Here is a 26,743-nt window from a genome sequence, read left to right as displayed (position 1 = left end):
CTTACTTACCCATCGTCCACCTGGTGCTCAGTTTTGAAACACTTATGGCAGGCCTATCAAAGGCACCATACCTGCCATCCATCTGTGAACAAGCCGCAGTCAGCTCTTGTCAGACATTGTTGTCTATCTACTTGTCATCATAATCCATACTTAGAAATTGTAAAATAAAACTAACAAGTGGCACAAATCTCAAACCATTTATTATACTTCATTCTGTCATATATCAAGTTATATCACACAATCTTGTTTAAAATGGAGAGGAAATGAGTGGCATACCTCCTCCAGTTTGTCTACCACAAGCTCTTAACCATCATTACATTTTATTAAGACGCTGCATAAGCCATGTTACAAGAATAATAAATGTGCGCTGCAAGTTGACTGCAGCAGATCCCCTAGAGAGACGTTTGCTGAAAAGGCACTATAGTTTATTATTACAGTTATTATTTTGTACCCAGGTACCACAGTATTTTATAATGGAGTAGGACATTTTTAATAAATATATAAAAAGCTTCCGTTTTAGCACATGTACCTCTTTTTCCAATTTTGTCCGACGCCCCATGTGGTGGTTCACAATTTATTCTAAGATTGTCTAAATTAAAAGGCAGGTAAGTAATTATGTGCTTATTTAAACATTACACATTCTAGTAGAACAAAAGCCTGTCTACATATTCAGCGTATGGATTAATGTGTTTAAGAAGCGACCTTCTTCCTGTTTACTGCATTTGCGTTTACTTTTAAAATTCAGAAAAAGGCTCTCCATACTTTGTTTCTCATTTGAACGCCCCTTTGAGCCATTGGGTAAACTTACTTTCAGTATTAAAGCACTCCATCGACACATTAGAACAAATGTACTGTATATACTGGGAAAAATGGAAATGAACTGCATTGTGCTTTCCCACCACCCCAAACAATTCTTTTATATTTTATAATTACCAATAAATAGCAGCAGTAGTGCTGTCACATGTGCAGAGCAGCATGATATTAGTATTTGCATGTCTGACCAACATACAACTCGTCTCTGCTAGAGTGGCAATGTGCTAAAACAGAATCAAACAGTATGCTGACCCACGAGGTGTTTAGTCCCTCAGCTAGTCTACCGTTTAAGAAGCGAGTTTAAAGAACAAAGTGACTGAAGTGCCATCTGCACCCGGAGCTCAGGCACCCACAGTCCGCACCACTTCTTTTGTGCCGCTTCAGCCACACTGGAGGGCCAGTCTCAGTCGCCGAGAATGCAGCTCTCCGTCTTTCTTCTCTTTCTCGCTCCTAAGAAACAACGAAAGCAAAAGTGCTGCTTACAAAAATTATGAATGTACTCAACGTTGGTTTCAAGCTTACTTATTTGCCTTTGAGTAAATGTTTTATTATCACAGTCAAGAATACCAGGAGAATAAACTGGAAATGGACAGAACCAAACCTGTCCTGCACTCCCAACTGAGACACAAAAGAGAAAAAGGCAAACTAAGGAACACAACAGCAGACCATAAGAATAATCAAGAAAGAACATCACATGAATGAATAGAGAGACTGACAGAAACAAGACATGCAACATTTCCCAAACTCCCCTTATTTTGTTGTGTGCTTTTATATAAACTTATTTTGCTTTAGCCCCTCAGATAGCTTGTGCATTGACAGACTGCGGTGAAATTTGTTAGGCGCACTTCTCCCAATAAGATCCATGTGAAGCAGTATCTGATCAAGTGACTCTGGAAATGGCCGTAATTCAAGGCTTAGGTCACACCGTAGTTAAGTTAAAGGTGAAATAAAAGCGCAGTTGTAAGCACTACAAAACATGACATTGCTCACATGATACAACTACTTATTTAAACAGTGGCATAAATATTTCAAATTACAAATTATCAGCAGCTACGATAGAACCACAGTTGTCCGCACCTCGATTTACCAAGTCTCTGCATTATCCGAGGCAAACCTGCAAGTGTAATACACTCCTTTTCTCATAAATACTGTGCCGAGTTTATAAATCTGGTACTTTCAACATCGAATGCACCAAGCAAGTGGCCAAGGAGCTGGTGACGCTGTGGGGATGTGGGCATGACTCGCTTATCCTATCACCCTTGGCTATTGTCAGTGTGTAGCCAGCATTGACCGTGTGCGCATGCTCCACTGTTTTGTGGTTAGACATTTCAAAGCTCTGTGACAAACTGCCAGTGGGAACTACAAACCCACGCACCCTGGCTCAGAGGTGAGCACTTTGCGGCGTTAGCTAAATGGAGATGTCCATCCGTCACACTGCGCAGTAGCCTGTCTCTGACCACTGTGAGCCGGGCGCTTCCCTGGTGACATCACCTGAACCGTCTCTGTGTCGGTTCTCAACTAATCTGCAAAGTGTCGCCACTGCAGTGGCCAGGAGGTAGCGTCGTTCCACGTTACCTTGGAAAATCAGGATTCTGCTGTATATAAATCATGCAGTAAAAGGGACAACACACTACATGTCCTGAAATGTACATGCTGGAGTTTTGGTAGATTTATCAGTTCTACTAAAGTCTAACCTTGAAAAACAAAAAAATTCAGGTTCAAAATGTTATGACATGTTATGTTTTATATCATTGTATTTATTTCCTATGACATGCAGTCTGCCTGGGATTATTTGACAATAAAACAACCAGAAGATGACTGAGAAATTGAGGTCAAAAAGACAAGCTGGTGTTAGAATACTGGGTGAGGCCAAAACAGGAACAAGAAACGTCAAAATAAAAATCAAAAGTCAGATAGAGAGGAATGTTGTAAATCTTAACTTTAGGCCTACTTGGAAAGAAAGCTAATTATTGCTTTGAAAATCAAAAGGTTTTTTCATCCTCTGGAGGTTTAATGTATAGCGCAATCACTGCCATGTTTATATTGTAGCTTTCGTTACGTCATCCGTGAGGCAACTGTTGTCACGTGATCTTCAAAATAAAAAAACAAAGAAATTAACAAAAACTCAATTTTAAATTACAAAGCAAAACATGAAAATAACATAAATGGAATCCTCATGATTAGAACCTCAAAATCTAAAAAATACACTTGTCAAGAAACATTTTTACTGCGGTATCATCTTGGACTTTAATGGGCACACCAATTTGTGCTTCTCTTGTATACTGGTGATGTACGCCTGACAGGTAAAGTCATCACCACATCAAGTGCTCAGTCTCCCGGTATTGTGAGAAACCACAAATGTGCTCATGTTAATTTTGGTTAATTCCACTGGTCAACAAAGATTTTCTCATAGAACAACATGGGCTTTTAAAAGTACTTTTTCATGATGAATTCAGAAATATACTCAGAATTGTCCTACAACTCATAGTTTTTGAGTTGTGTCTTTTTTTAGTATATAAACCCCTATAAGGTGTACACGTTTTTTAAAGTTAAATTGAAGATCGAAATGTTTATATTACTGTCTGTGGACATTTCATAACATTCCAGACATTTCCCTAGAAATCGCAGAGCGGTCAGTGCTGAGCATGAACGGTTTCATCAGGACATTTCTTTATAGTGCTCAATTCCAAATTTCTGGAATACTACCAATAGAAAATTTAATTTGAATTTATTAAATGCCTTTTCTACATCCAGTTTTTTTTTTTTTATAATTTTTACACCAGAATTATTTTGACAGGACTATTAACACTAGAATTCCTGAAGCCTATGAAAAAACTTGCAATCCCGGCCCACCTTATATTCATTTGCACCTCTCCATCAGCGTCTTTTGTTTTGTCAATGTGTCGATCAGCACAAGCAGCAAGCAGTCTGCTGTCCCATCCCCTGCCTTGACGGAGCTCAGCTTGGGGCAAAAAGCTCTCCCAGCTCAAGCCAAGGCTCCTTATATGTGTGTGAAGTGTGTGGAGTTGTATAGGGTAAATAATACAGTATAACGTTATTTGGAATACATGCATTTCATGTGTGTTCCATGTCTACAAAGATCTGGTGTAGGATGAAAGGAAATACAAGATCTGCTGAACACATACCTAAAGCAGAAACTTTTCCATGTTATACTAATAATGACAAGAAGTGTATAATGTGTGTGGACTTTAGTCCAAACATCAAATAAACACATGCGCTTTTATTCAAGAATTTAACCAAAGAAAAAAAAAAAGCATTTGATTTACATGTGGCTGTCAATGAGTTAAAAACTCAGGCTCAAATGTCAATCGACAGGGAGTTTACACATATTCTTGAATGCTACAGAGGTAAGAACTGCTGCCTTATAACCCAAAGGTCTCAGGTTTGAGACCGGGCGCTCCATTTTTTGAGTACTTAAGGCAGGACCGTAGCAACAGACAGCTTCTTCACAGCGCTTTCACTGGCTAATAGACTGCTGCACCACAACGCAACTCTGCTTGGCACCATAAAGTTAAATGGGACTTCCACCTGCAGCTAAAGTCACTTCAGTACACGAGCAATTCACCACACTAGTGTTTAGATCTGACAGTGCTATGCTGACAATGTTTTTTCGTAGGCTTCAGGAATTCTAGTGTTAAAGTAAAAGTCTGCATATACACTGACTGGCCACTATTAAGTACACCTTTCTTGTATTGGGTTTGACTCCTTTTTGCCTGCTGTAATTCTTTGTGGCACAGATTCAACAAGGTGCTGGAAACATTCCTCTTCTATTTTGGTCCATACTGAAATGATAGCGTCATGCAGTTTCTCAACTACACATCCATGATGCGAAACTACCATTCCACAACATCCCAAAGGTGCTCCATTGGACTGAGATCTGGTGACTGTGGAGACCATTTGAGTACAGTGAACTCATTGTCATGTTCATGAAACTAGTCTGAGATGGTTTGACCTTTGTGGTATTGCATGTTATCCTGCCAGAAGTAGCCGTCAGAAGATGGGTACACTGAGGTCATAAAGGGATGGACATAGTCAGCAACGATACTCAGGTAGGCTGTAGAAGTTAAACAATGCTCAAATGGTACTAAGGGACCCAAAGTCTGCCGAAAATATATCTTACACACCACTACACCACCACCACCAGCCTGAACAACAGGTACAAGGCAGGATGGATCCATGCTTTCATGTTGTTGAAACCAAATTCTGACCATACCACCTGAATTTCACAGCAGACTGATCAGACCAGACAATATTTTTCCATTCTTCTCTTATTCAATTTTGGGAAGTCTGTGTCAGTATAAGCCTCAGTTGCCTGTTCTTAGCTGACAGGAGTGGCACCCAATGTAGTTTCCTGCTGCAGTAGCCCATCTGCTTCAACGTTCAATATGTTGTATGTTCAGTGATGTTCTTCTGCACACCTTGGTTGTAATGAGTGGTTATTTGAGTTACTGTTGCTTTTCTATCAGCTTGAACCTGTCTTGCCATTCTCCTCTGGCATTAACAAGTCTTCTCATCCGGAAAACTGCTGCTCACTGGATATTTTCCCTTTTTTGGGCCATTCTCTGTAAACCCTAGAGATTGTTGTGCATGAAATCCCAGTAGATCACCAGTTTCTGAAATACTATGACCAGCTCGTCTGACACCATCAACCATGCCATGTTCAAAGTCACTTAAATCACCTTTCTTCCCCATTCTGATACTCGCTTCGAACTTCAGCAGGTTGTATTGACAATGCCTACATGCCTAAATGCATTGAGTTACTGCCATGTGATTGGTTGATTAGATATTTGCGTTAATATGCAGTTGAACAGGTGTATCTAATAAAGTGGCTGGTGAGTGTGTGTATGTATGTATATATATATATATATATATATATATATATATATATATATATATATATATATATATATATATATATTTGTAATGGACGGCCGGGTCCAATGCCCGGTCGGGACACCCCTGCTGTATATGGTCCGGGGGAGCAGCCATGGGCTCCTCACTACCTCCCCCGGGACGCTCCCTGGCTGACGATGGTGCCTCTTTCCCGCAGGGTTTCCTGGGAGATGGAGTTCTCCACAACCCTGTGGGGATCTGGGATGGCTGCCAGGGGGTGCTGCATGGATTCCGGAGCCCACCTGGACATCTCTACAGCCCCGCCCGGAGGTGCAATTAGCCACAGGTGATTAAGCACCTGGAGCACTTCCGGGTGGGCTATAAAAGGGCCAGCATCCACCACTAATGGGCCAGAATCGGGAGGAAGAGGACGAGGTTGCCTGAGAAGAGTAGTGGTGCCAGCGGAAGGATTGTTGTGTCAATAGTAAGGTGCTTTGGGACTGTGTTATACCTGTGGGGTTCACGGGGAAGACGTGCCCCACAGGTGAAGAAAAATAAAAGATTTCTGTTCCATTTACACGTGCCTCAGTGTGAAGCTGTGCCGGGTCGGGCGCTTATATAGCGCCTTATTCACTATATATATATATATATATATATATATATACAGTATATATATATATATATATATATATATTATACAGTATGTATATATGTAGGTGTGTATGTGTGTGTATATATATATATATATATATATATATATATATATATATATATATATATATGTGTATACGTATGTGTGTATATATATATTTATGTATATATGTATGCGTATATACTGTATATGTGTGTGTCTCCCATGCACACGTTTGATATTTATACACACATATACATATACAATGTGTGGGCTTGTCTAAAGGTGATTACATTTCGAGCCAGAGGCTAGTGCTGTCGCCTAGTGACTTTTTTCTTCCTCCCTCTGCAATAGCAGCAATTGACAGTGAAACCACCAATGACATCATTTCCATTGCCCAACCTCTTGAACCCACATCTTTCTGTTCTCCTGCCTAAAAATCGGCTCCACCTCCATCTTGAAGCTATCAACTCCTGACTCTCATCTGAAAAGATGTTATGATTTATTTTTGCTACATTCTTTCTTTTGTGGCTTATTTTCAGTTGTATGGGGATCACCACAGTACCCCCACTCTTTATCATCTTCCACCTTGTTATTTACGCATATATATATATATATATATATATATATATATATATATAAATACAGTGAATATTAAAACGTTCCTTCCTTAATGTATTATGTGTGAAGTAACTTATGTAATGTCAGTAGCTACTGCTTTGCTGATTTTATAATTTCTGTTATGTAATGATATTTGCCAGTATTTTGAAGGTAAGGTTAGATCTTAACTTGATTTCAGAAAACTTGAAACATGAGCAGTATTCATAAAAGATGAAATTATTGAGCCTTGCTTTTTATTTCTAACCATCCTTACTTACACAGCTATTTATAAAATTCTACCGACAAGCCATCACTAATGGTGCTTTATTATTTGGCATCTTTTAACATGTCATCAAATTTTTCATCAAACATTTCTTTTTCTTGTTTGTTATCTGCATTAAATGTTGAAGAATTCTTTCCAGAGCATGTTTTCTAAAGCATGTTTCTTTGGGTTATCCAGTGAAAATCCAATTGTGCATGCTATATGTCTGTAAGTATAAACGTACAACTGTCTGTTTCCTTTTAGTTTTTTTAAAATGAGAGACTTAAGAATGTTCTTTAAACGCCGGTTGTCTGTAATAATGGTTTCGTTCTCTTCTTGGCTATATTGAAGACTATTTTTCAAGCCTTAAAACTCTTCATTAAGAACCTCTATTAGAGAGATCCTGACATTCACTGTGGCTGGTTTATAATCTATAGATTGTAAAACCCTCGCCGTCAGGAAATCCATAAGTGTTACTAGTCTTCGCCATCTTCTGTGTCTTCACTGAAAACAATCTACATACTTTGCTCAATGATCTAGATTGTCATCATCAAGGGGGCAAGGATTATAAACCAGTAAAACTGCAGTAAGTATCACATCACACTTTGTATCAATATGTCTTCCACACCATCTTCATCTCCATCTTCCTTGTGGACAGCCCAAGTTAAAACATGGGCTACTAATATTTTTTTGTTCCTAGCGATGATGAAAGTGGAAGGCGGAACATTTCAGAAAGAAGATAAAAGAGTTCTTTGTACTGTCTTTTATAGTGTTACTGATACAGTGAAAGAATGACCGTGATCTTTACAAGAATGCAGTACAGTAAAACAGAGCACTGGCTAACAGTGTGACACCCCATATTGATCACAGAGAACAAGCAGACAGCAGCAACAAATTGTCCGTTTTGAAGGGATTTTGGAATGGAGAATCAGTATTCCTTCCCTGTGTACACTTCATACTGGCTACTAGTGTTGATCTGATTTTTGCATTACTCTCTGGTTTTGATATTTCGATCCTTTCGTCTTTCCTGCTTGTGTCCTCTGTCTGCCTTTTTGACCGTGGTTTTTTGTATCTCCTGGTCTATTTTCGCCTCACAATAATTCTGAGACTGTGTTCTCACAACAGTCAAGCTTTGGTTATATTTCAGGTTATTGTTTTGCCAAACACCTTAAAGAACAACAGTTTATCCTTGCTGCTCAGCTTACTGTTAGATCAGATAAACATCTCAGTTCTGTTCAAACATAATAACAAATAATCTTAGCATACACTGACAAATGGCATTATGAGTGTCAGGTGGATAATGAATAGCAAGATTATTTTCTCAGTATGATGCCATGTTCGTCTTTATTTTACTAATAAAAAGTAATGTACTCTTACCTGTGCGTATAATAAGTTGTCTTTGGAAATTCTTTCACTAAGTTCTTTGTTCAGTGGCATTTCTCCATACATCTTCTCAGCAGTTGAGAAGCTCTTGTTTTCAATCACTGGCAATAATCTCTTACGGAAAAACATGACATAAGCCGTATCCTTGGGGAAATAAGTTGTTACATTGCTAACAGATTCAAAGGAGGAGTAGGAGACCCGAGTGTCATTAAAAAGGAACCACTGGCGTTCTGCTGATTTCTGACTGCTTGGAGCCTTAACCACTTCCTTGTCACTATGAATCACTTCAGGCCCACCAACTCCACCGTTGCATTCTCTTGCATAGCAATAGTAGTGTCCACTCTCTGAAGAAATACCAGAATGGACAACAACACTACAAAGATCATAGGTCAAGGATACATAAGCGCAGCCATCTGCAGGAGGTATGGTCTTGTGATGTTTGTTGTCTGTTCCAACTCTGCCTGATTCACATGAAGACACATCCCAGACTGGTAACTTTAATACTAATGGGATTGAAACATTATCAAGAATTTTTCTTCTTCTCATAGTTCCTAGGTCAAATGAAAATCTAAGAAGTGTCAGTATGAGATAAGGAGGACCCTCAGTTAATTCCACTACCTTCTCTGCGTCTGTTAAAGCACAGCACTTCTGGCAATGATATTTGTTTTCCCCCGTCAACATTTCTGGAGAAAGAAAGAAATTAATCAAATCTGGTATTGACCTTAAGGAATGTGGAAGGCTTGGCTGCTCTTGTGACGATCCCGGATAGGATGAATCCATTTTAGCACTTTTGTCAGTTGTTTTTAAATGTACACCACCAATGTTTCCAATAGTTGTTCTTTCATGTTTTGAAGTAGTGTCTTTTAAAGTTTTTCTAATTCTCCTTGGCGATGAAGGCACTTGACTTTGTTGTTCCAAGGTAGACACTACATGCAATGGCTCCGTATTTTCTACCACAGTCTGAGAAGGATCAATAATAAAACTCTTTGAAAGTGAGATATCTTGTGGTGGCAGGGCCAAGGACAAATCTGTAAAGACTTCCTCCTTCCATGATACATTCTGACAGCAAAGACACCGAATTCTAGTTACCATTTTTCCACCAAACATTTGCTCTATCAGTGTTTTGCCTTCACTTTTTTGCACACCACTTTGTGTGAAAGACACTTGTCTAAGGGTCTTCTCTTCTTCATGCAGCCTGAAGAAAGCAAAACATGTGGAAAGCAACATAAAAATGCCTACATCGATATAAGTCAGAATAGCCAATTTCTACCAATTCTACAGAACATGGCGATAAGCAGACATTGTGCTTCTTAAGCATGCGGATACACACAATCAAAAAGTCACTGACAGCATTTTACAATTTTACTGTGAAGTAAATGTGCATTTCCTTATATTGTATTATAGTTGTAAATATGACAGAACTTATTAACTGTTTTTTTATTTGTTTTTTTGTGGCTAGACAATTGTCTTGGCAACATAATTGAGAACTTACTTGTCCAGGAGATATTTAAGGTATTCAGAGCAATCCTGTTGAGATCCAACATTAAACCAGGGGGGGCAGGATGCAGTCAAAAATTTATTTGGAGAAATAAATGGCCGCTAGAAAGAGAAATAATTTACAGAGAAAATCTATTACTCTGAATATGTATGTCCTTTAAATTACACAGTATTGTGTTTAAATCACTTATATGCCAGCAGTATTTATAGAAGAGTCTCAGCAGTCGTTTTTTGAGGAATCTCGCTTTGATACAGCGCTTTCAAAAAGACACTGCTGGTAAACTGTAATATTAGGACATTATTTTGTTTTTCATAAAAAAAGTCTGTTAGTAATAAAAAAAACTGACTCCAAACTGTACTGGAATACACAAACCTGACTGAGTTCCAGAAAACCAAAAAGTTGCTGTAGTTTCATCATCAATGGGAAACGACTACACTGCTTCAGGGTCATCACAGCGTACCGGAAACTGAGGGAGCAAAACAAGAAAAAATGCGTTTAATCCTCCATTATCCAAAACCTGCTAAACATTTAAGGTCATCTAAATACAAAATATATTTTTTTTAACTCTTGAAAAACAACTGTGAATTTCCAGATGAAATTTCCAAAAAAGGACTGCAGAAATTTTATGCATTCTGTATGAAAGTCAGTAAATGAACCCTGAAATGGCAGACAACTTCTATTTGAGTACGTAGAAGTAATTTAAAAAATTGCACAGTATCAATGTGAAAAATAAAGCCAACTATCAACACAAATAAAGATGAAACCCTGTCATTCAGCTATGCCTGATAGACCGTTAATATAAAAGTAAAATGTATTCAGCATGACTAAACAGGTATTACATTAGAAACTTTGATTGCATTTATACTTTCCTATCACAACATTTACATGTAATGTAGAACTTTCTCATTTTCAAATGCTCTAATGTCCTAGGTGGTTCAATAAGAGTGAAATGAGTGAAACAGTCACTTCCAATGTTTTTTTAATTAAAGTGCAAATTCTGTGCACATAAGCAGTGAGTGTCCTGCTGTAATGGTGGCATCAATAATAACAGTTTCATAATAATAATACTAAGGGTAGTAGCAGCAGCAAGCGTACCACAGAAGGCATCAATGCGTCACGTTGGAACACCGCAGACCAGTATGCAACTTAGCCATCTGCTTCCAGTGCCTGCCTGAGGAGAGCTCATAAATCCAGGCTCTCACCCTAATCAGCCCTACTGCTAATCACTGTCAGTGCCTGATCTAGGGATTCTTCTCAGGATAGACAGCTAAAATCCATGCGAATTCAGCCATTGTCCATCTGTTCGCTCCATGCTAAATTGGTACTTTGCTTGAAAATGTTTGCTTTGTTTGCAAATGTTAAGTGTAAACCCTATGAGATGCAGCAGCTATGAATGATCTCGATGTAAGTCGGTGAGGAGCCAGCCATATCATAAGTCTTTAATGTTGAGAAAATGGCTCTTTATAGTGTGTTTTGATAGCTTCAGTTACCTTTTGACGTAGGTGTGTTTATTAGAATGTAACTAATTGTATGAAATTGTAAAGAATTGTAACCAGTTATTTATATCCCCGAACAAGTTGCCGTGGCATCACCAAATAAGTAAATACTAATAATAATTAATGGAATTTGTTATTTTAGGACCTAGGAATGCATTAATTATTTTCCTATTGAAATTAAAAACAATTACATTTTCAAAATCTTCTGAGGGTTATTTTCTGGCATGTACTATGCTTGTAAATTGTAGAGTATACAGTATTTATTTGCAAATTACCCAGCTCTCCTTCATCATGACAGACATATAAGCATTAAAGTGGCTTATAATATGCCAAAATCTTATAAGGGACAAAAAATTGTAGTGCCTTCTTTTTTAGGAAATTAGTCTCTATATTTTCTTTACAAAGTTGAATAGATGTATGGTGCCACAGATGAAAATGTAAAATTTGTATAACAAAAAATAAAACTAAAGATAACATACAGTGCATCCGGAAAGTATTCACAGCGCATCACTTTTTCCACATTTTGTTATGTTACAACCTTATTCCAAAATGGATTAAATTCATTTTTTCCCTCAGAATTCTACACACAACACCCCATAATGAAAACGTAAAAAAAGTTTACTTGAGATTTTTGCAAATTAATTAAAAATAAAAAAATTGAGAAAGCACATGTACATAAGTATTCACAGCCTTTGCCATGAAGCTCAAAATTGAGCTCAGGTGCATCCTGTTTCCCCTGATCATCCTTGAGATGTTTCTGCAGCTTAATTGGAGTCCACCTGTGGTAAATTCAGTTGGTTGGACATGATTTGGAAAGGCACACACCTGTCTATATAAGGTCCCACAATTGACAGTTCATGTCAGAGCACAAACCAAGCATGAAGTCAAAGGAATTGTCTGTAGACCTCTGAGACACGATTGTCTCGAGGCACAAATCTGGGGAAGGTTACAGAAACATTTCTGCTGCTTTGAAGGTCCCAATGAGCACAGTGGCCTCCATCATCCGTAAGTGGAAGAAGTTTGAAACCACCAGGACTCTTCCTACAGCTGGCTGGCCATCTAAACTGAGCGATCGGGGAGAAAGGCCTTAGTCAGAGAGGTGACCAAGAACCCGATGGTCACTCTGTCAGAGCTCCAGAGGTCCTCTGTGGAGAGAGGAGAACCTTCCAGAAGGACAACCATCTCTGCAGCTATCCACCAATCAGGCCTGTATGGTAGATTGGCCAGACGGAAGCCACTCCTTAGTAAAAGGCACATGTTAGCCCGCCTGGAGTTTGCCAAAAGGCACCTGAAGGACTCTCAGACCATAAGAAAGAAAATTCTCTGGTCTGATGAGACAAAGATTGAACTCTTTGGTGTGAATGCCAGGCGTCACGTTTGGAGGAAACCTGGCACCATCCCTACAGTGAAGCATGGTGGTGGCAGCATCATGCTTAGGGGATGTTTTTCAGCGGCAGGAACTGGGAGACTAGTCAGGATAAAGGGAGAGATGACTGCAGCAATGTACAGAGACATCCTGGATGAAAACCTGCTCCAGAGCGCTCTTGACCTCAGACTGGTGCAACGGTTCATCTTTCAGCAGGACAACGACCCTAAGCACACAGCCAAGATATCAAAGGAGTGGCTTCAGGACAACTCTGAATGTCCTTGAGTGGCCCAGCCAGAGCCCAGACTTGAATCTGATTGAACATCTCTGGAGAGATCTTAAAATGGCTGTGCACCGACACTTCCCATCCAACCTGATGGAGCTTGAGAGGTGCTGCAAAGAGGAATGGGCGAAACTGGCCAAGGATAGGTGTGCCAAGCTTATGGCATCATATTCAACAAGACCTGAGGCTGTAATTGCTGCCAAAGGTGCATCGACAAAGTATTGAGCAAAGGCTACAAGTGATTTCTCAGTTTTTTTATTTTTAATAAATTTGCAAAAATCTCAAGTAAACTTTTTTCATGTTGTCATTATGGGGTGTTGTGTGTAAAATTCTGAGGAAAAAAAATGAATTTAATCCATTTTGGAATAAGGCTGTAACATAACAAAATGTGGAACAAGTGATGCGCTGTGAATACTTTCCGGATGCACTGTACTTCTTTCTTTCTTTCTCTCATCTTTAACAGTAGTCAAATTAAACATCAGCATTTAGAAGGTGGTACATGTAATCATTATGTAAGCAATCAAAGTTTCTGTTTCACACTTTTTCCCCCTAAGGCTGCCGAATAATGTTACAATTGGACCTCAATAGCCCAAACCACTGCTCAGATTTATAGAGTCAAGTTTACAGTCGGCTACTTTTCTTGTGACATAAGGAAGTAAGTAAGACCAAAGATACTTCTAAAATTAATACAATTACTTGTTTATTGCTGTAAAATTATCTCTATCATGAGAAAAATACACTGTCCTACATTTTTCTAAGAACATGTAGGATATTCACACCAGTCTTTATTTCTTTCAGATTCTTAATAAATAAAACATACTTTGGTTGTATAAGATTTTATAGTCTGGAGGTATAACAGCATTTTTGATTTCCTTTTAATTTTCTATTGGTATCTTTCATATTCTGTAATTTAAACTGTTTACCTTCCAAAAATCCCTTAAGAAATCAGAGTGCTCACCGTTCGTTGTTCTTTATGAGATAACCTCTGACTTGCTCTCTGCTATTTAGCTGGAGCTTATCACTGTGGTTCATAAGTACGTCATTAGTATTCTGTACATGTTTCTGTTCCTGTAAATACTATCATGATAACTGTGTTATTCATTGCTTAAGAAAAACAAAATGGCTTAATTACTAATAATATAAAGTAAATCAATATAACTAATGCTAAATATTCTGTTTACAAAAGTATTCTTTAATGCAATAAGCAAATAATGCCCTTTTTCAGCTGTTTGAACTGCTGATCAATATCTGTGGCTAGCATCTGAAATATTACTGAACTAAAAAGCATTCTGGCACAAGTTAAAAAAGGTATAACACTCCATAATTAGGTAGAATTATGAGTACACAGAACATTAGTGCCCACTTCCGTCCTCATTTCCCAGCTATAGTGTAGCTAATCTCACACATACAAAGTGCACCTCATGCACAAAATGTTTCTTTGGGATCTATTCTGGGAATGTGAATGTGTATATAAGATAATGAAGTATCAAAATAGCATTTTCACAGCAGCCTGCAAGCAAACATGCTTTTGGCCGTATTCCTCTCCTGAAAAACACAACAGCAGATTCAGTCCTCATTATTGTACATTACTACTGTTTATATTCCATTTCATTGATCCACTGCTCCTTCTCCACGAGTCTGCATGGGCAGGTACTCCAGGTACGCCATTTTACTTCCAACAGCCCAAAGACAGGCTTGTTACACTAACTGGTAATTCCACATTAGGCCCGTGTGATTGTGAGGGTATCGTTGAAGGGCCCTGCAATGGGCAGAGCTACCAACAAGCTTTGGTGCCTGCCTTGAGCCCGATATTGCTGGAGTAGGAACCATGACATTGAATGAGAATAAGTGACACTTGTGTTTTGTTATTCTTTATATAAATAACCTGAAATAAAGGTATGTTGCTATCATTCCTAGCATCCACAATCCACAGCTACAGACAAAGAGAGATAAACCAGCATTCATTCAATAACACTACAGAGAAATTCATGTTGTATACGCTGGCTGCAGTCCATGCACAAATAGCATTGAAAGTGTTTTCCATAACGTTGGGAAACAGCTACTATAGCATGATAACTTGTCTCCAAGTCTACAGAAAGACTCATAGCGGCCTACAGTGTCAAACTGTAATGCTTCACAGAGTAAGTACAGGAACAGAAAACAGAACAAACACTAGGTGATCTCGATACTCTGAAATGACCACTTAGTCTTTCTTTATGCACACTTACACTTAGGGTTGTCATACTACTGAAAATCTCAAGTTCGATACAATACTTTGAAAAGTATCAGTATCACAGATAGTGATTTAGAAAGGCACGCAAAACCGAAGATCAAAACTTTTTATTATCTAAAACAAAAAAACAAAATAAAGGTAACTAGATTCCTCTTGAGGGAGAGCACTTGTTCAAGAGCCTCTAATACTGTCGCAATGCAAGTCCGTCAATCTCCTGTAAACAGCGCTGTAGCCTAAAGCAGGGCTTTCCGATTGTCTTCCATGGTGACACCCTCAAGGACTTCTGCTCATCATCCTAACATAATAGGGAGGAAAACTCCCTGAGTAAATGTTTGTGAGCACGGTCTGAGTACGTTGCTTTTAAAACTTTGTCTTTTAAATGACTGTACAGAGTTAGTAGCTGTTAAGAAACAAATGACTATGATTGCTATTATTATTATTATTGTAGTTTACTATAATTACATCATATTTACGTATTTATTTTTTGAGAAGCTCTCATTACAGAATTTTGTTTATTTCTAGTAGATCACAGAAGAAGTCAAAAAAAAAGGAGTGTGCAGGAAACTGCATCTGATAAAAGATATTATCGATACTAAGGGAAATGAACACTGATACTGTTTCAGAATAGATATTTATAGATAGACATTTTTGACAACACGTCTTGCACTACTGCAAAAATGCAGAGAACAAGCAATATTACAGTTTATTAAACTGAAAAAATGTTATGTGTAACACAGTTATATAGTAGAAGAAGTATAAGCAAAAATGCAGCTTGGACAGGTAACAGCATGAAAATAAAATAAAAAAAAAAGTATTTGACCTCAAGGATAGGGGATGATACTTGGAAATCTAGAAAAAGACTGCTGGTAAAAGATACCGTCTCATGTGTTTAAGCCATTTAACTACTCATCAGGAAGACTATGATTATGCTGTGGATAATTCGTAATTTAACAGCACAGGTTTATAGATCATTTGTGTCTCTATATAGAAAGTTGCCTTAGGTTACAAATGGAGCTGCATTTTGATCTTTGCATATTCTGCTGATGCTTTATGAAGAAAAACCGCTTTAGAGAAAGATACAGTAATCTGCAGTAAGCATCTGACAAGGACAGATAGAGCTAGATTCTAAAAACGATGATCAGTCAGGTGCCATATTCACGCCGCAGAGTAGGCAGAGAGTCGCATCTGCACCCGATCAGGCCACATAAAGAGAGCCGGCACAGAAGGGAAAAGGGAAGAGAGATCAGAAGAAAAAATTCAAAGGAGAGAATGGAGGTTAAAGAAGAAAAAAAGGAGCAAGAGACGGGAGAAGGAGAGCCCATGTTAAAGAGTAATGGAGGCAGGTGGTTGGGCTTGAGCCTCAGGTAGAAGAGCCGGGGCTGAGAAAGGGTTGCTCATATTGAACTGTGCTGGTGGAGCAGGAGCAGCACTGAGGGGCTGGCGGTGGATGACGGGTGTGCAGATTGGTGTGGCACCCCATAGATACAGGAGGCTTGGCAATGGGGACCAAAGCCAGGAATGAAAGGTGGACTGCACCTGTTGGCGGGCATCTCCCCTTACTGCATGGTCTGGACAGAATAAGAGGAGGAGACACCAGGTTTTAGATGGAAGCATTGAGGGCGCATGTTTTAAAAGAAAAAGGACTATCTCTGGACTTTTAACCTCATTTTATGGATTATTTATTTGGACTGTTTTAACCTCCAAAGATTTCACTGATTTCATGGATTATTTATTTACTAGACAAAGAGCCCGTTTCGACAATGTAAAATGAAACGGGCACGAGTTTGTGTCTGCAGTGTATGAAGAACAAATGATAAGTAACGAAGAAGTTGTTTTGTAATGATTGTAGTCCGCTTTACTCATCACTGTACAGGCTTGTACTGTTAGTTGATGAATTTTCCAGGCCTATAGTATAATATTGAATGATGAATGTTCCAGTACAATATGGAATAGTAATAAATATAAGCACCACAGACCTGATATAGGTGTATTGAATGAATGCGTAATTGAATCAGAATGCGTAATTAGGCCTCGAGCTGTAGTCGAAATCGCCTTTCAGGCCTCTAGAGGTTTAATCGAAGTCGCCTTTCTCTTTGAATTTTTGCGGCCGTAAATCCGCCGCCTGCCACGATGTTGGGGTTGGATGTCGGTCTCGTAAGATTTTTCGGGCAGCTTTGCATTCGGCTTTGGACGGACGTGAGTGAGTGAGTGAGTGAGGAGGCAGGCGAATTGTGTATTAAGATTAAACGTGTTGCACTGCACTTTAATTTGGTCATTGGATTTGATTGATTTTAATAAAAGCACCTGACCTCTTGATATGTGTGTGTTCTCATTTGTCCTGCTCATCTCAGTTCATGACTATCAACAGTTTGGTCTCAAGAGGCTCCCAGATGCATAGGGAGCATGGTGCCAACCCAGGCCGTCACACAGAGGTATTTATTTAACAATATTTTTTTACAAAAATACATGTATTTTGCTTATTATGAGCATATGACTGGATGATTTGACATCTGGATTATGCAACACGAGTAATGTGAGGTTTTTTGTTCTTTTTCCTGGCTGTTTTGTTATTGTTTGCTGTTGCCCAGCATTGATGACCATTGGCTCTCATTCAGAAAAGTTGTTATGTCCATTCTCTATGAAAACACAAGATTAAACATTTTTCTTGGCTATCATGACAAAACTACATGGGGTAAGTGACATATAAAAAATATTTTTGGGTGCAGTGTTCTTTTAAAACAAATGCTATATACAGGATGGCAGAATAAATTGAAACAACTAGGTTGCCAAATCAGGCCCCTGTGAATACTCACTATGCAGGTTAAAAGAAGTCACTGAGTAACATACTGTAAGTATTGTTTGTACTTGTGATTTAATAATTGCTCTAGAAAAAGCAATGGCCAAATTACTAATAGTAATACCATGTGATATAAATTTTAACAGTGTTTTGAGGGTCAGTAATTTGTTGTATATTACAATGACAATCTGCGGTGGGTTGGCACCCTGCCCGGGATTGGTTCCTGCCTTATGCCCTGTGTTGGCTGGGATTGGCTCCAGCAGACCCCCGTGACCCTGTGTTCGGATTCAGCGGGTTGGAAAATGGATGGATGGATGCAACGACAATAGTAACATGGGCAAACATGCAATACTATATAAAACAAGGCTGATACTGATGAAAACTGTTCTTTAAAAGTATATTCATGCAGAAGTATCCAAACCCTTTAAATCACCATTACAGCAGATTCATTATCCTTGAAACAAGTTTTGTTCTGGTACTTCAAAGACCAATAAGTTCACTGTTGATTGTAAGGTTTGGTAAACTATGGTGTCTGGGCTTGAATCCGCACATCCCGAACCATGCAGACCTCACCCCCATTATTCTGTGATTTGAAAGTCAATACTATAGGTGTACCATACAATTTAGAAAAGACTTGATTAATTGCAAATACATTATGGCCTAAAGCAAAATTCATCACTTGCTTTCCGGAAAAGTGCATTCTATATTTGTGTGGCTTGTAAATAATTCAATAACATTGAATTTTCAGATGGTAACAAAAGGTTCTGTATTATTGATTCTTTAATGATGAGATGCAGTTATTCATCAATGTTGGAAATGTTTATATAATTAAAATCACTATAATACATTTTGACCTGTTTTGTGTAGACATTTCTCTTTAACACAAAACACACAAAAAGCAATTTTAGTGTGACTGTTTAAATGTAGTAATGACAATAAGGGAACAATCAATTTTTACTTTCCTACTAAGTAACTAAACTCTAAATAGTTTATGGTAGTACCACTGTAAACACCTCATGACACTTTAATGAATACTGTGGCAGATTTATAAATGAGATTAATGACAAAACAGTATTTGCATGGTTGAAACCTGACAATAGTTTGATTTTTAAATGTGTTTTGTATAAAGAGTGTTACCTGATTGTCTTTCTGACTCTGAATTCATACACAATCTCAGCATGACAACTACAAGAAGTGCAATGCATCAAAAGTTAACAAGCCTAAAACAAGCAATTATAACACACCACTCATGTCAATCTGTACATTTCAAGACGAGTAAAAGTTTACTCAAAAATCAGCATTTGTTAAAACATGCAAAAGGGAAAGAGGACATTTAACATGTGTAGCGGTTAGCTATATAACTCACAAATTAAAAGTCCTGAGTAGATGTCATGAATGCATTTGTTCCTAATTGAGTTTTTCACTTTTACAACTTTTTACTATTTTATGTCCTCATTATGGTGCCATTTATTGGTTCTTTTTCCATAGGCTGCCACCATTTTGAATTTGATTTTCATTGTCTCGGCCCGTTGTGTACAGTAACAATGTCTGCTGCTAATCACAGACTCTGTCACCATTGCTACATTCGATGTCACTGCATCAAAGTAATAAAAACATGATGGCATGCTTGGTTCAACTTCCAAGCTTTGGTTAATAATACAAAAATACACAATCTTGCTTAGTTAGTTTAGCGGAAGGATTATTACTTATTTAGAATATAGCAAATTGATTTTTGTTTTAATGATGACAGATTAGTTTACAGTTTCAGATGTACCTCAAAAGACATCAGTTCAACTTGTACATTTTGCATGTTTTCCTCATTTAATCATCTGATGGCTACACCTGATGGGAAAACGAGATTCCCAGTACAAGTTTGTCAGACACTGGGAGAACTGGGACAGGCATGCACGTACAAGCCACTTGTACAAAAGTTCACATTTGCTGCTGCCTGAGGTAAGTTTATCGTAAATGTAAAAAAAAAAGAAAAAAGCAAAAGTCACTTATCCAGAAATGAATTTAAGAGGGAAGGAATTACGTAAACATTGCTCTGTAAACACACAGCAAACAAATATGTGCTCCAACATCTCAGCTGCATTATCTGCCCTTTAGAATGATTCAGTATTTTTCTCGGCAAAGCTCCAAACCTGCTCTCCATCGTGTCCTGAAGCAGGCAACACTTTTACCTTAAGATCTCTCCAGAGATTTCAACTTTCCGTCTGGTATTTCTTTCACAAATGTTACGTTTAGTAAATCTGAACTTCACTTAGTCATAGGCCTTCCATAACCAACAGCTAACAGCACAGCAATCAAAACCATTTTTACACCACTTGAATAGGAACCTGTTGTCCGTGAAAACTATTGAGCCATCACAAGCCTATTTAGGTTACCTTTTTTAACTGCATGAAATTGTAAAATACTGATAAAAAGTGTGTATTTAATGTCATCCACTAACATTCTATTGTTGCTATTATTTTGAATATATTGTTATAAAAATCTTTAGGAACAAAAATATGATAGCTGGTTCTCTGATGAAATAACTAATACAATTTAATATGCAAGTGTAAATTTGCTCATGAAAACACCAGAAAAGATTAGATTAAGGTATATTCTAAAAAAAAGTAATCTACTCTCTCTCTCTCTCTCTAATCCTAAGCCTAAAAGTGCAATGGTTTTATGTGACTTTTTATGTCATGTTATTTGTCACACTTTAAATCGGGCTTATTTTAAAACCTTGTGGGGAACAGCCCGGACACAGACAGGCAGACATCATTTTGTCACCCAACACACATTTATTTACAGTCTATTATGTAAAGTCTTCAATGCCACACAGCCCCAAACTCCCCCAAAGTCCAGGCCAACCACTATGCCTCACTCTTCAGACCGCCTCCGTGTCTCCTCCTGAGACCTTGTCCAACTGCTCTCCCGACTCCAGCCTCTTTGTGAAAGGAGGCGGCCCCTTTTATTAGCACCCAGATGTGCTCCAGGTGTGTTCCGGCAATCTCCCATGAACACGCCCCAGTGTGGCGGAAGTGCCGGCTGCGTACCCGGAAGCACTTCGGGTGTCCCCACTCGTCTTCCCCCCAGCACTTCCTGGTGTGGCGGAAGTGCTGGGGTTCAGGGTTCTCCAGGCATGGGGGCGCCCTCTGGCGGTGACCACAGGCCCCTACAGGGTTGAGCTTCCCAGCTCTGTACCCGTAGCCCCCAAAGGAACCAGGGCGGTCGCCCCTTTGTGGTCTGGAGGAGGCATGAGCCCTCCTCCTGTCTTCCTGGGCGTACCGGCTGGGTGCCACCCCCAGCCGTGTGCCACAACCTACATATATATGTTTGGTATCATCCTTTTCAGAATTTATCAAACTTTAATGTGATGTTGTTAGATTTTCAGATTCTTATTCCGTTTTTAAATTATAAACTAAAAAATATCAAGAACTCACGTCCTGCGAGACAAGACTTAACGAAGAGTGCCAAGAGATTTAACCACACCCGGGGCCAGAAATGAGAGACAAAGAGTAGGACAGCTACTGTACAGGCTTTTAAATGTTTGAAGTGCCGTGTGAGATGTACATCAAACAGCATGTCAGCAGCAGCAATACAGCAGCTGATCGCGCAAAGACGAGGTAAAAAAAAACTGCATTTGTTTCCCATTGTATCACCGTTTAAGAGGGGGTTTCAGAGGAGCCCCCTATTCACAACTTGAGTGGCAGACTGGCCGCAACTGGAGGTTGGGCGCCGAAGGCACCAGGGGGGCTTGACCCCCTAGTAAATCTATAATTTTAAAATAATTAGATACATTCATCTGCTGAGTGTGTGAGTTGATTCTAAATTCTGCCCATTTTGCATCTGCCTAATAAATATATTCATGTGTACTGTCAAAGTGAGCCTGCAGAGCTGCCTTTTGCCGCCAATAAAAACAATTCAAAAGTGTTCTTCAGGGATGCACCAACTTAACTGGGAGATGCAAACATACAGCTGTTTCATACTTTAAAAAATAGGCATTGCTAAAATTATACATTTAGCTGTGTGCACTCATATACAGGCTATTTTGTCACTGAGAAAAGGTCGCTTTCTTTACTTACTCAGAAGCCATATACAGAGCTTGAATAATGCTATTCATATAACAGGTGTTGCCCAAGTTGACCAGGCCAGTTTTGCCAGTGTCAGATCTGGTGGTAATCTGGGTGTAACACACAGGCTCTGGTAGTTCTGTCTGCACAGACGTCCATGTGTTTTGACTAAGAAGTTTCTTAATTCGATTTTCATGGGGAGATGGAAAAGCCTGAAAGACATTCAATGCATTCTGTCAGCTAGCTGAAGCAACAGAAATTTTTTGGTACAAATTATTCCTAGAAATAGAGCAAAATGGTACACACAAATACCCGTTCATAACAAAAATCACATACAGTTAGCACAGATTTATTTCAATGGTGTCCCTACATTGTTAAAACTATAGCTGTTTGTTCCCAAAACATTGTTCAATACTATTTTGTGTTTTTTCTCTGTTAGTATAAATGAAATGTGACTGACCTTCAGTGCTTCCAGCACAGGTTCATACAGGTCTGGAAAACCTGAAAACCTGAATATGAGGCAATGTATCAGCTCACTGATTTCTGCAAGGCAGGCCCTCCCAGAGTCTGAGTCTTCTTTACTGAGTGAAGATATCAACTGAGGAATCTGATGGAGCAACTTTGAGGGAAAAAAAAAAACTATATGAAGCAGCATCAAGAGTCAAGTATGTAAACCGAGAATATACAGTACAAAGTTTAGTAGTTTTATATGGCTAACTTTACCACTTTATATGTGTGTAAGTAACACAGTGAAATCTGTCTGCACCATTAAATAAACACATGAAAGTGTATAAATAGAAATAATGTTTTCAAACTGTGTATACACTTTAAAATGTTTATTTAGAACTATACTGTGTTAATTTAAATTTGCTGTGTACATACAGTATATAGTGCCAGGGGTTCCAGGACAGCGCATACTTGACACAGGGCAGAAATCGGGTACACTAACAGCCTCCAGAAAAGAAACCACACTGGCACTATAGGAGAGGTCCTTCATATACTGTATCAGAAATGTAGGGGCTGCTGGGAAGGCAGCAACCCTTGTTTGTATGCCAAATTACCCAGAAGGGCAACAGGCAGGTGCACATATATGCCATATTTGGGAAAGAAAGGTTATCCAGGGGAAGAGCAAGCTATGTTCTTGAGCTTGTAAAATTGCAGGTGACCCAACAGTTTCCAGGGATGTCTAACGCTATTTTGTAAATTCCTTCTTTAAAATATTGTAAGCTTAGACACTGAAACAATATAAGTTTGCAGGCTGAAAACCTTTTCAAGGTACTGCATCTATACAGAGTATATATAACCACAAGGGGGCGCGACTGAGCCCCAAACCACAGACACAGCAATACCCAACTTAGTTCTAGGGTCAAATAAAGGGTTTTTATTTGACAAAACATCTTCTCTACAAGAACACCAGCAAAAATACGACATTCACAATTCTCCTTCCTCCTCCAAGAGGGCATTGCCCACTGCCTTTAAGTGAGGCAGCGGGATCTCTTTTGAACTAGACCTGGGAACTGCTTCCAGTATCAGGCCCAAGTTGTCTGGAGCACTTGCAGGTATTGTGGAAACCAGTGCAGTCCTCCCTCTGGCAGTCCCCATAGACCCCGACAGGACTGTGTTTCTAGTTCAATTCCCATGCCACCCTGTGAGTGTCCTGATTGGGTTTAGCCACTGCAACCTGTCATTTGGAGGAATGAACTGTTCCTGGCCTGCCCGTTCACCCGGTCCTTCCTCTGTAGCCTGTTGGCCAGGTATGTATCATTCTTTTACCCCAGCCAGGATGTCTGTCCTTCCTCTCTGGCACCTACCTTACACACACACACACATACGTGGGGGGACCCAAAAATAACGAGAATTTTTTTTTTTAATTATATATTTCTCTGAACATTTACAAAACGTAATCATCCTCAAAATATTCTCCCTGAGACACAATACACTTGTCCCACCACTTTTTCCATTGTTCAAAAGTGATAGCCTTCAAAGTGATAGCCTTCAGTGCCTCCGTCGTTTGCTTCTTAACCTCCTCTACATCCTGAAAATGCTTCCCTTTAAGGTCCCTCTTCATTCTTAAAAATCAGAAAAAATCGCAGGGTGCAAGGTCCGTTGGGTGGACTGTTGTCATTCAGTTTTTTGTGAGAAACTGCCACACACTCAATGCTGTGTGGGCGGGAGTGTTGTCGTGATGTAGAAGCCACTTGTCTGATCGCCATAATTCAGGTCATTTTCTCCGCACTGCACCACAGAATTGCTTGAGCACTTTAAGGTAAAAACCCTTGCCTGGCTCAAAGCTTCTTCTTTGAAAGCCTCTCGAAGCATTGTGACATCATCTGCTGCTGATTTTCCCAAAAGAAAACAGAACGTGATGCAAACACGTTATTGTTTCAAGTCCGCCATCACAAAATCGATGAAGACGGTAACAGAGGCTCAAGAAAAAAAATTACACTAACCTTACAGACCTTTCCCCGAGGACTCTGCTTGGAACTGCCAACATTTTCTGAAATGTGAAAACTTGAGTTATAGTTTGTGTACAAAAAGTTTTCCATTTGTTTTAGCCCTCTGACCATCACTACAGCTTGTGCAGTGAAGTACTGTAATTTGCCAAATACACAATCTTGTTAGGTGCACGTTAACCTCACAAGGTCTGGGTGGAACATTACTTGACAGGTTACCTTTAAGAAGAAGGCAAGTCAAACCTTAGATCATGGCAAGACAAAGATCATACTTGGTCAGTTTTCCACACATTCTGTAATGCCATTAATATCATTAGAATCCCGATAGATGGCCACTGACAAGCTGCAAGCGTGCAAGTCATGTGGCATCACTCCCAGACACTATGGATTAAGTCATCCCACTTCATCCCAACTATATGAAAAGTTTCAGCAGACTTGCAGGACAATTGACCGTCCAAGACATGGTCCCAGAATGACAACTCCAGAGCAGGACTGACATGTCCGAATGCTCCAGCTAAAAGTTCATTTCACTTGCTGAAACTGCTTGCATCAGTGACATGAGAATGAGGGTGGGCTCCATGCAGCTGGCCTTAGCGTAAGGCAACCTCTCAGTGGCCCTCTGCTCACACCTCCTAGACATCAGAACTTAGGGTATGATTATGTCAGGCCATGCACAGCTGCTGTGGTCTCAGATATCCCAAGGAATGCCAGTGTGTGCATGCTGCCTTGACCTGTCTTATCTCATGACATTAACCCCAGAGAGAACTTTGGGGTGCCCTGGATTAAAACATCTAGAGACATGACAATCTGCCTGCCAATGGCCAGGAAATTCCTCATGCACTTCACCAGGAATTGAATAATATCCTACTATAATATTCAACATTCCAAGATACTGCTACTTTTACAGATCATGTGACATGCCTTTCATAGTAAGTACCATCACAGAGTACTTTACAGAGAAAACAACATGGCAACCAAAAGGAAAGCATTTGCTTCAGTATATGACGTGATCAATGTTCAACTATCACAGAACACTTCAGAAAACTGTCACTGTACATTTGTAATTCAAAGTGGTTATTAAGTCAAAGCTTACCTTATACTGTGGTTATCACCTTTTTGATGATGGACTGGTTAATTTGCCCATCTGATGCGTAAATAAGGTTTTGGAGATTTTTGTTGTCACAGCTACTAGGAAGTGAACTGGATTTCAAATCAAGTTAGCACATTTCCTCGTTGTCTGTTCTTTATTTTTGTCTGGGTCCCCAACATGTGCCTATAATCTAATGGGAATCTCTCAAAAGAAAGAGAAAGTGTGTGTGTGTGGGTCTGCGTTTGTGTCCGATGGGGCAAGATTCTGTCTGTGCATCCAGTTCTGACAGGCACGACTTCAGGTCCATGTATTTAAAAATGAGGGTTGAGAAACCATTTGGAAGAAAGAAAGATGTACCTGTATTATGGGTTTTACTTTGTACATTAACCTGGAGATCTACCACAGATACTGTGATAGTTGCACACTATTTTGCTTATCTTCTGAGTGTGGCAATGAAGTAAATATTATCTTAAGGCTCCATGAGCTGAAATGCATTAAAACTACATAGTCATGTTACATGTATAGAGAGGGAAGTAACATGAAGAAGTGAGTGCAAGTGTTGGTCCTGATTTTACATTATGGATTATGATTTTTACAACACATATACATCATGTTGTGAATGTTGGGGATATGTAGAAGAATTTTTTTCTTGTTACTATTTTTTATTTCTGGTTATAGCCAAGTGGAGACATCTCTACCCAGGGTCCGCAGATTGGGCCAGTTCATTTTAGTGAGCATTCCAGTGGGGGCTGTTGAGAGAGTACAGATGTTCTGAACAAAGATATGATAAGAATTTGTTTCCTTGGAACAAAGCTGTACTACAGTCTTCCATGGGGGTTGCCAGACTAAAAATGAATGTCCTCACTTTAAGGCAATGTCACAACTGACGACTATTGTAGTGATTTTCAGTCATACCCTTCATT

At 39.2% G+C, this 26,743-nt stretch overlaps 1 protein-coding gene across 1 annotated transcript in view; it reads right to left on the bottom strand.

Annotated features, from left to right (window-relative positions):
- Positions 1-184: 184 nt before the first annotated feature.
- Positions 185-26,743, bottom strand: part of LOC114650569 (ubiquitin carboxyl-terminal hydrolase 35-like) — a 75,105-nt gene continuing 48,546 nt past the window's right edge. Inside the window, exons 6-11 of the mRNA XM_051926459.1 lie at positions 22,738-22,896; positions 22,290-22,489; positions 10,414-10,507; positions 10,036-10,142; positions 8,538-9,738; positions 185-1,263 (exon numbers count right to left, since the gene is read on the bottom strand). Coding sequence (XP_051782419.1) covers positions 1,114-1,263; positions 8,538-9,738; positions 10,036-10,142; positions 10,414-10,507; positions 22,290-22,489; positions 22,738-22,896 — 1,911 coding nt within the window. The 3' untranslated portion in view covers positions 185-1,113. The remainder of the gene's footprint in view (positions 1,264-8,537; positions 9,739-10,035; positions 10,143-10,413; positions 10,508-22,289; positions 22,490-22,737; positions 22,897-26,743) is intronic.

Source organism: Erpetoichthys calabaricus, chromosome 4 (genome assembly GCF_900747795.2).
Source record: "Erpetoichthys calabaricus chromosome 4, fErpCal1.3, whole genome shotgun sequence".
NCBI classification, from domain to species: domain Eukaryota; kingdom Metazoa; phylum Chordata; class Cladistia; order Polypteriformes; family Polypteridae; genus Erpetoichthys; species Erpetoichthys calabaricus.
The sequence above is the reverse complement of the archived record's forward strand: the minus strand, read 5'-3'. Positions and strand labels throughout refer to the sequence as shown.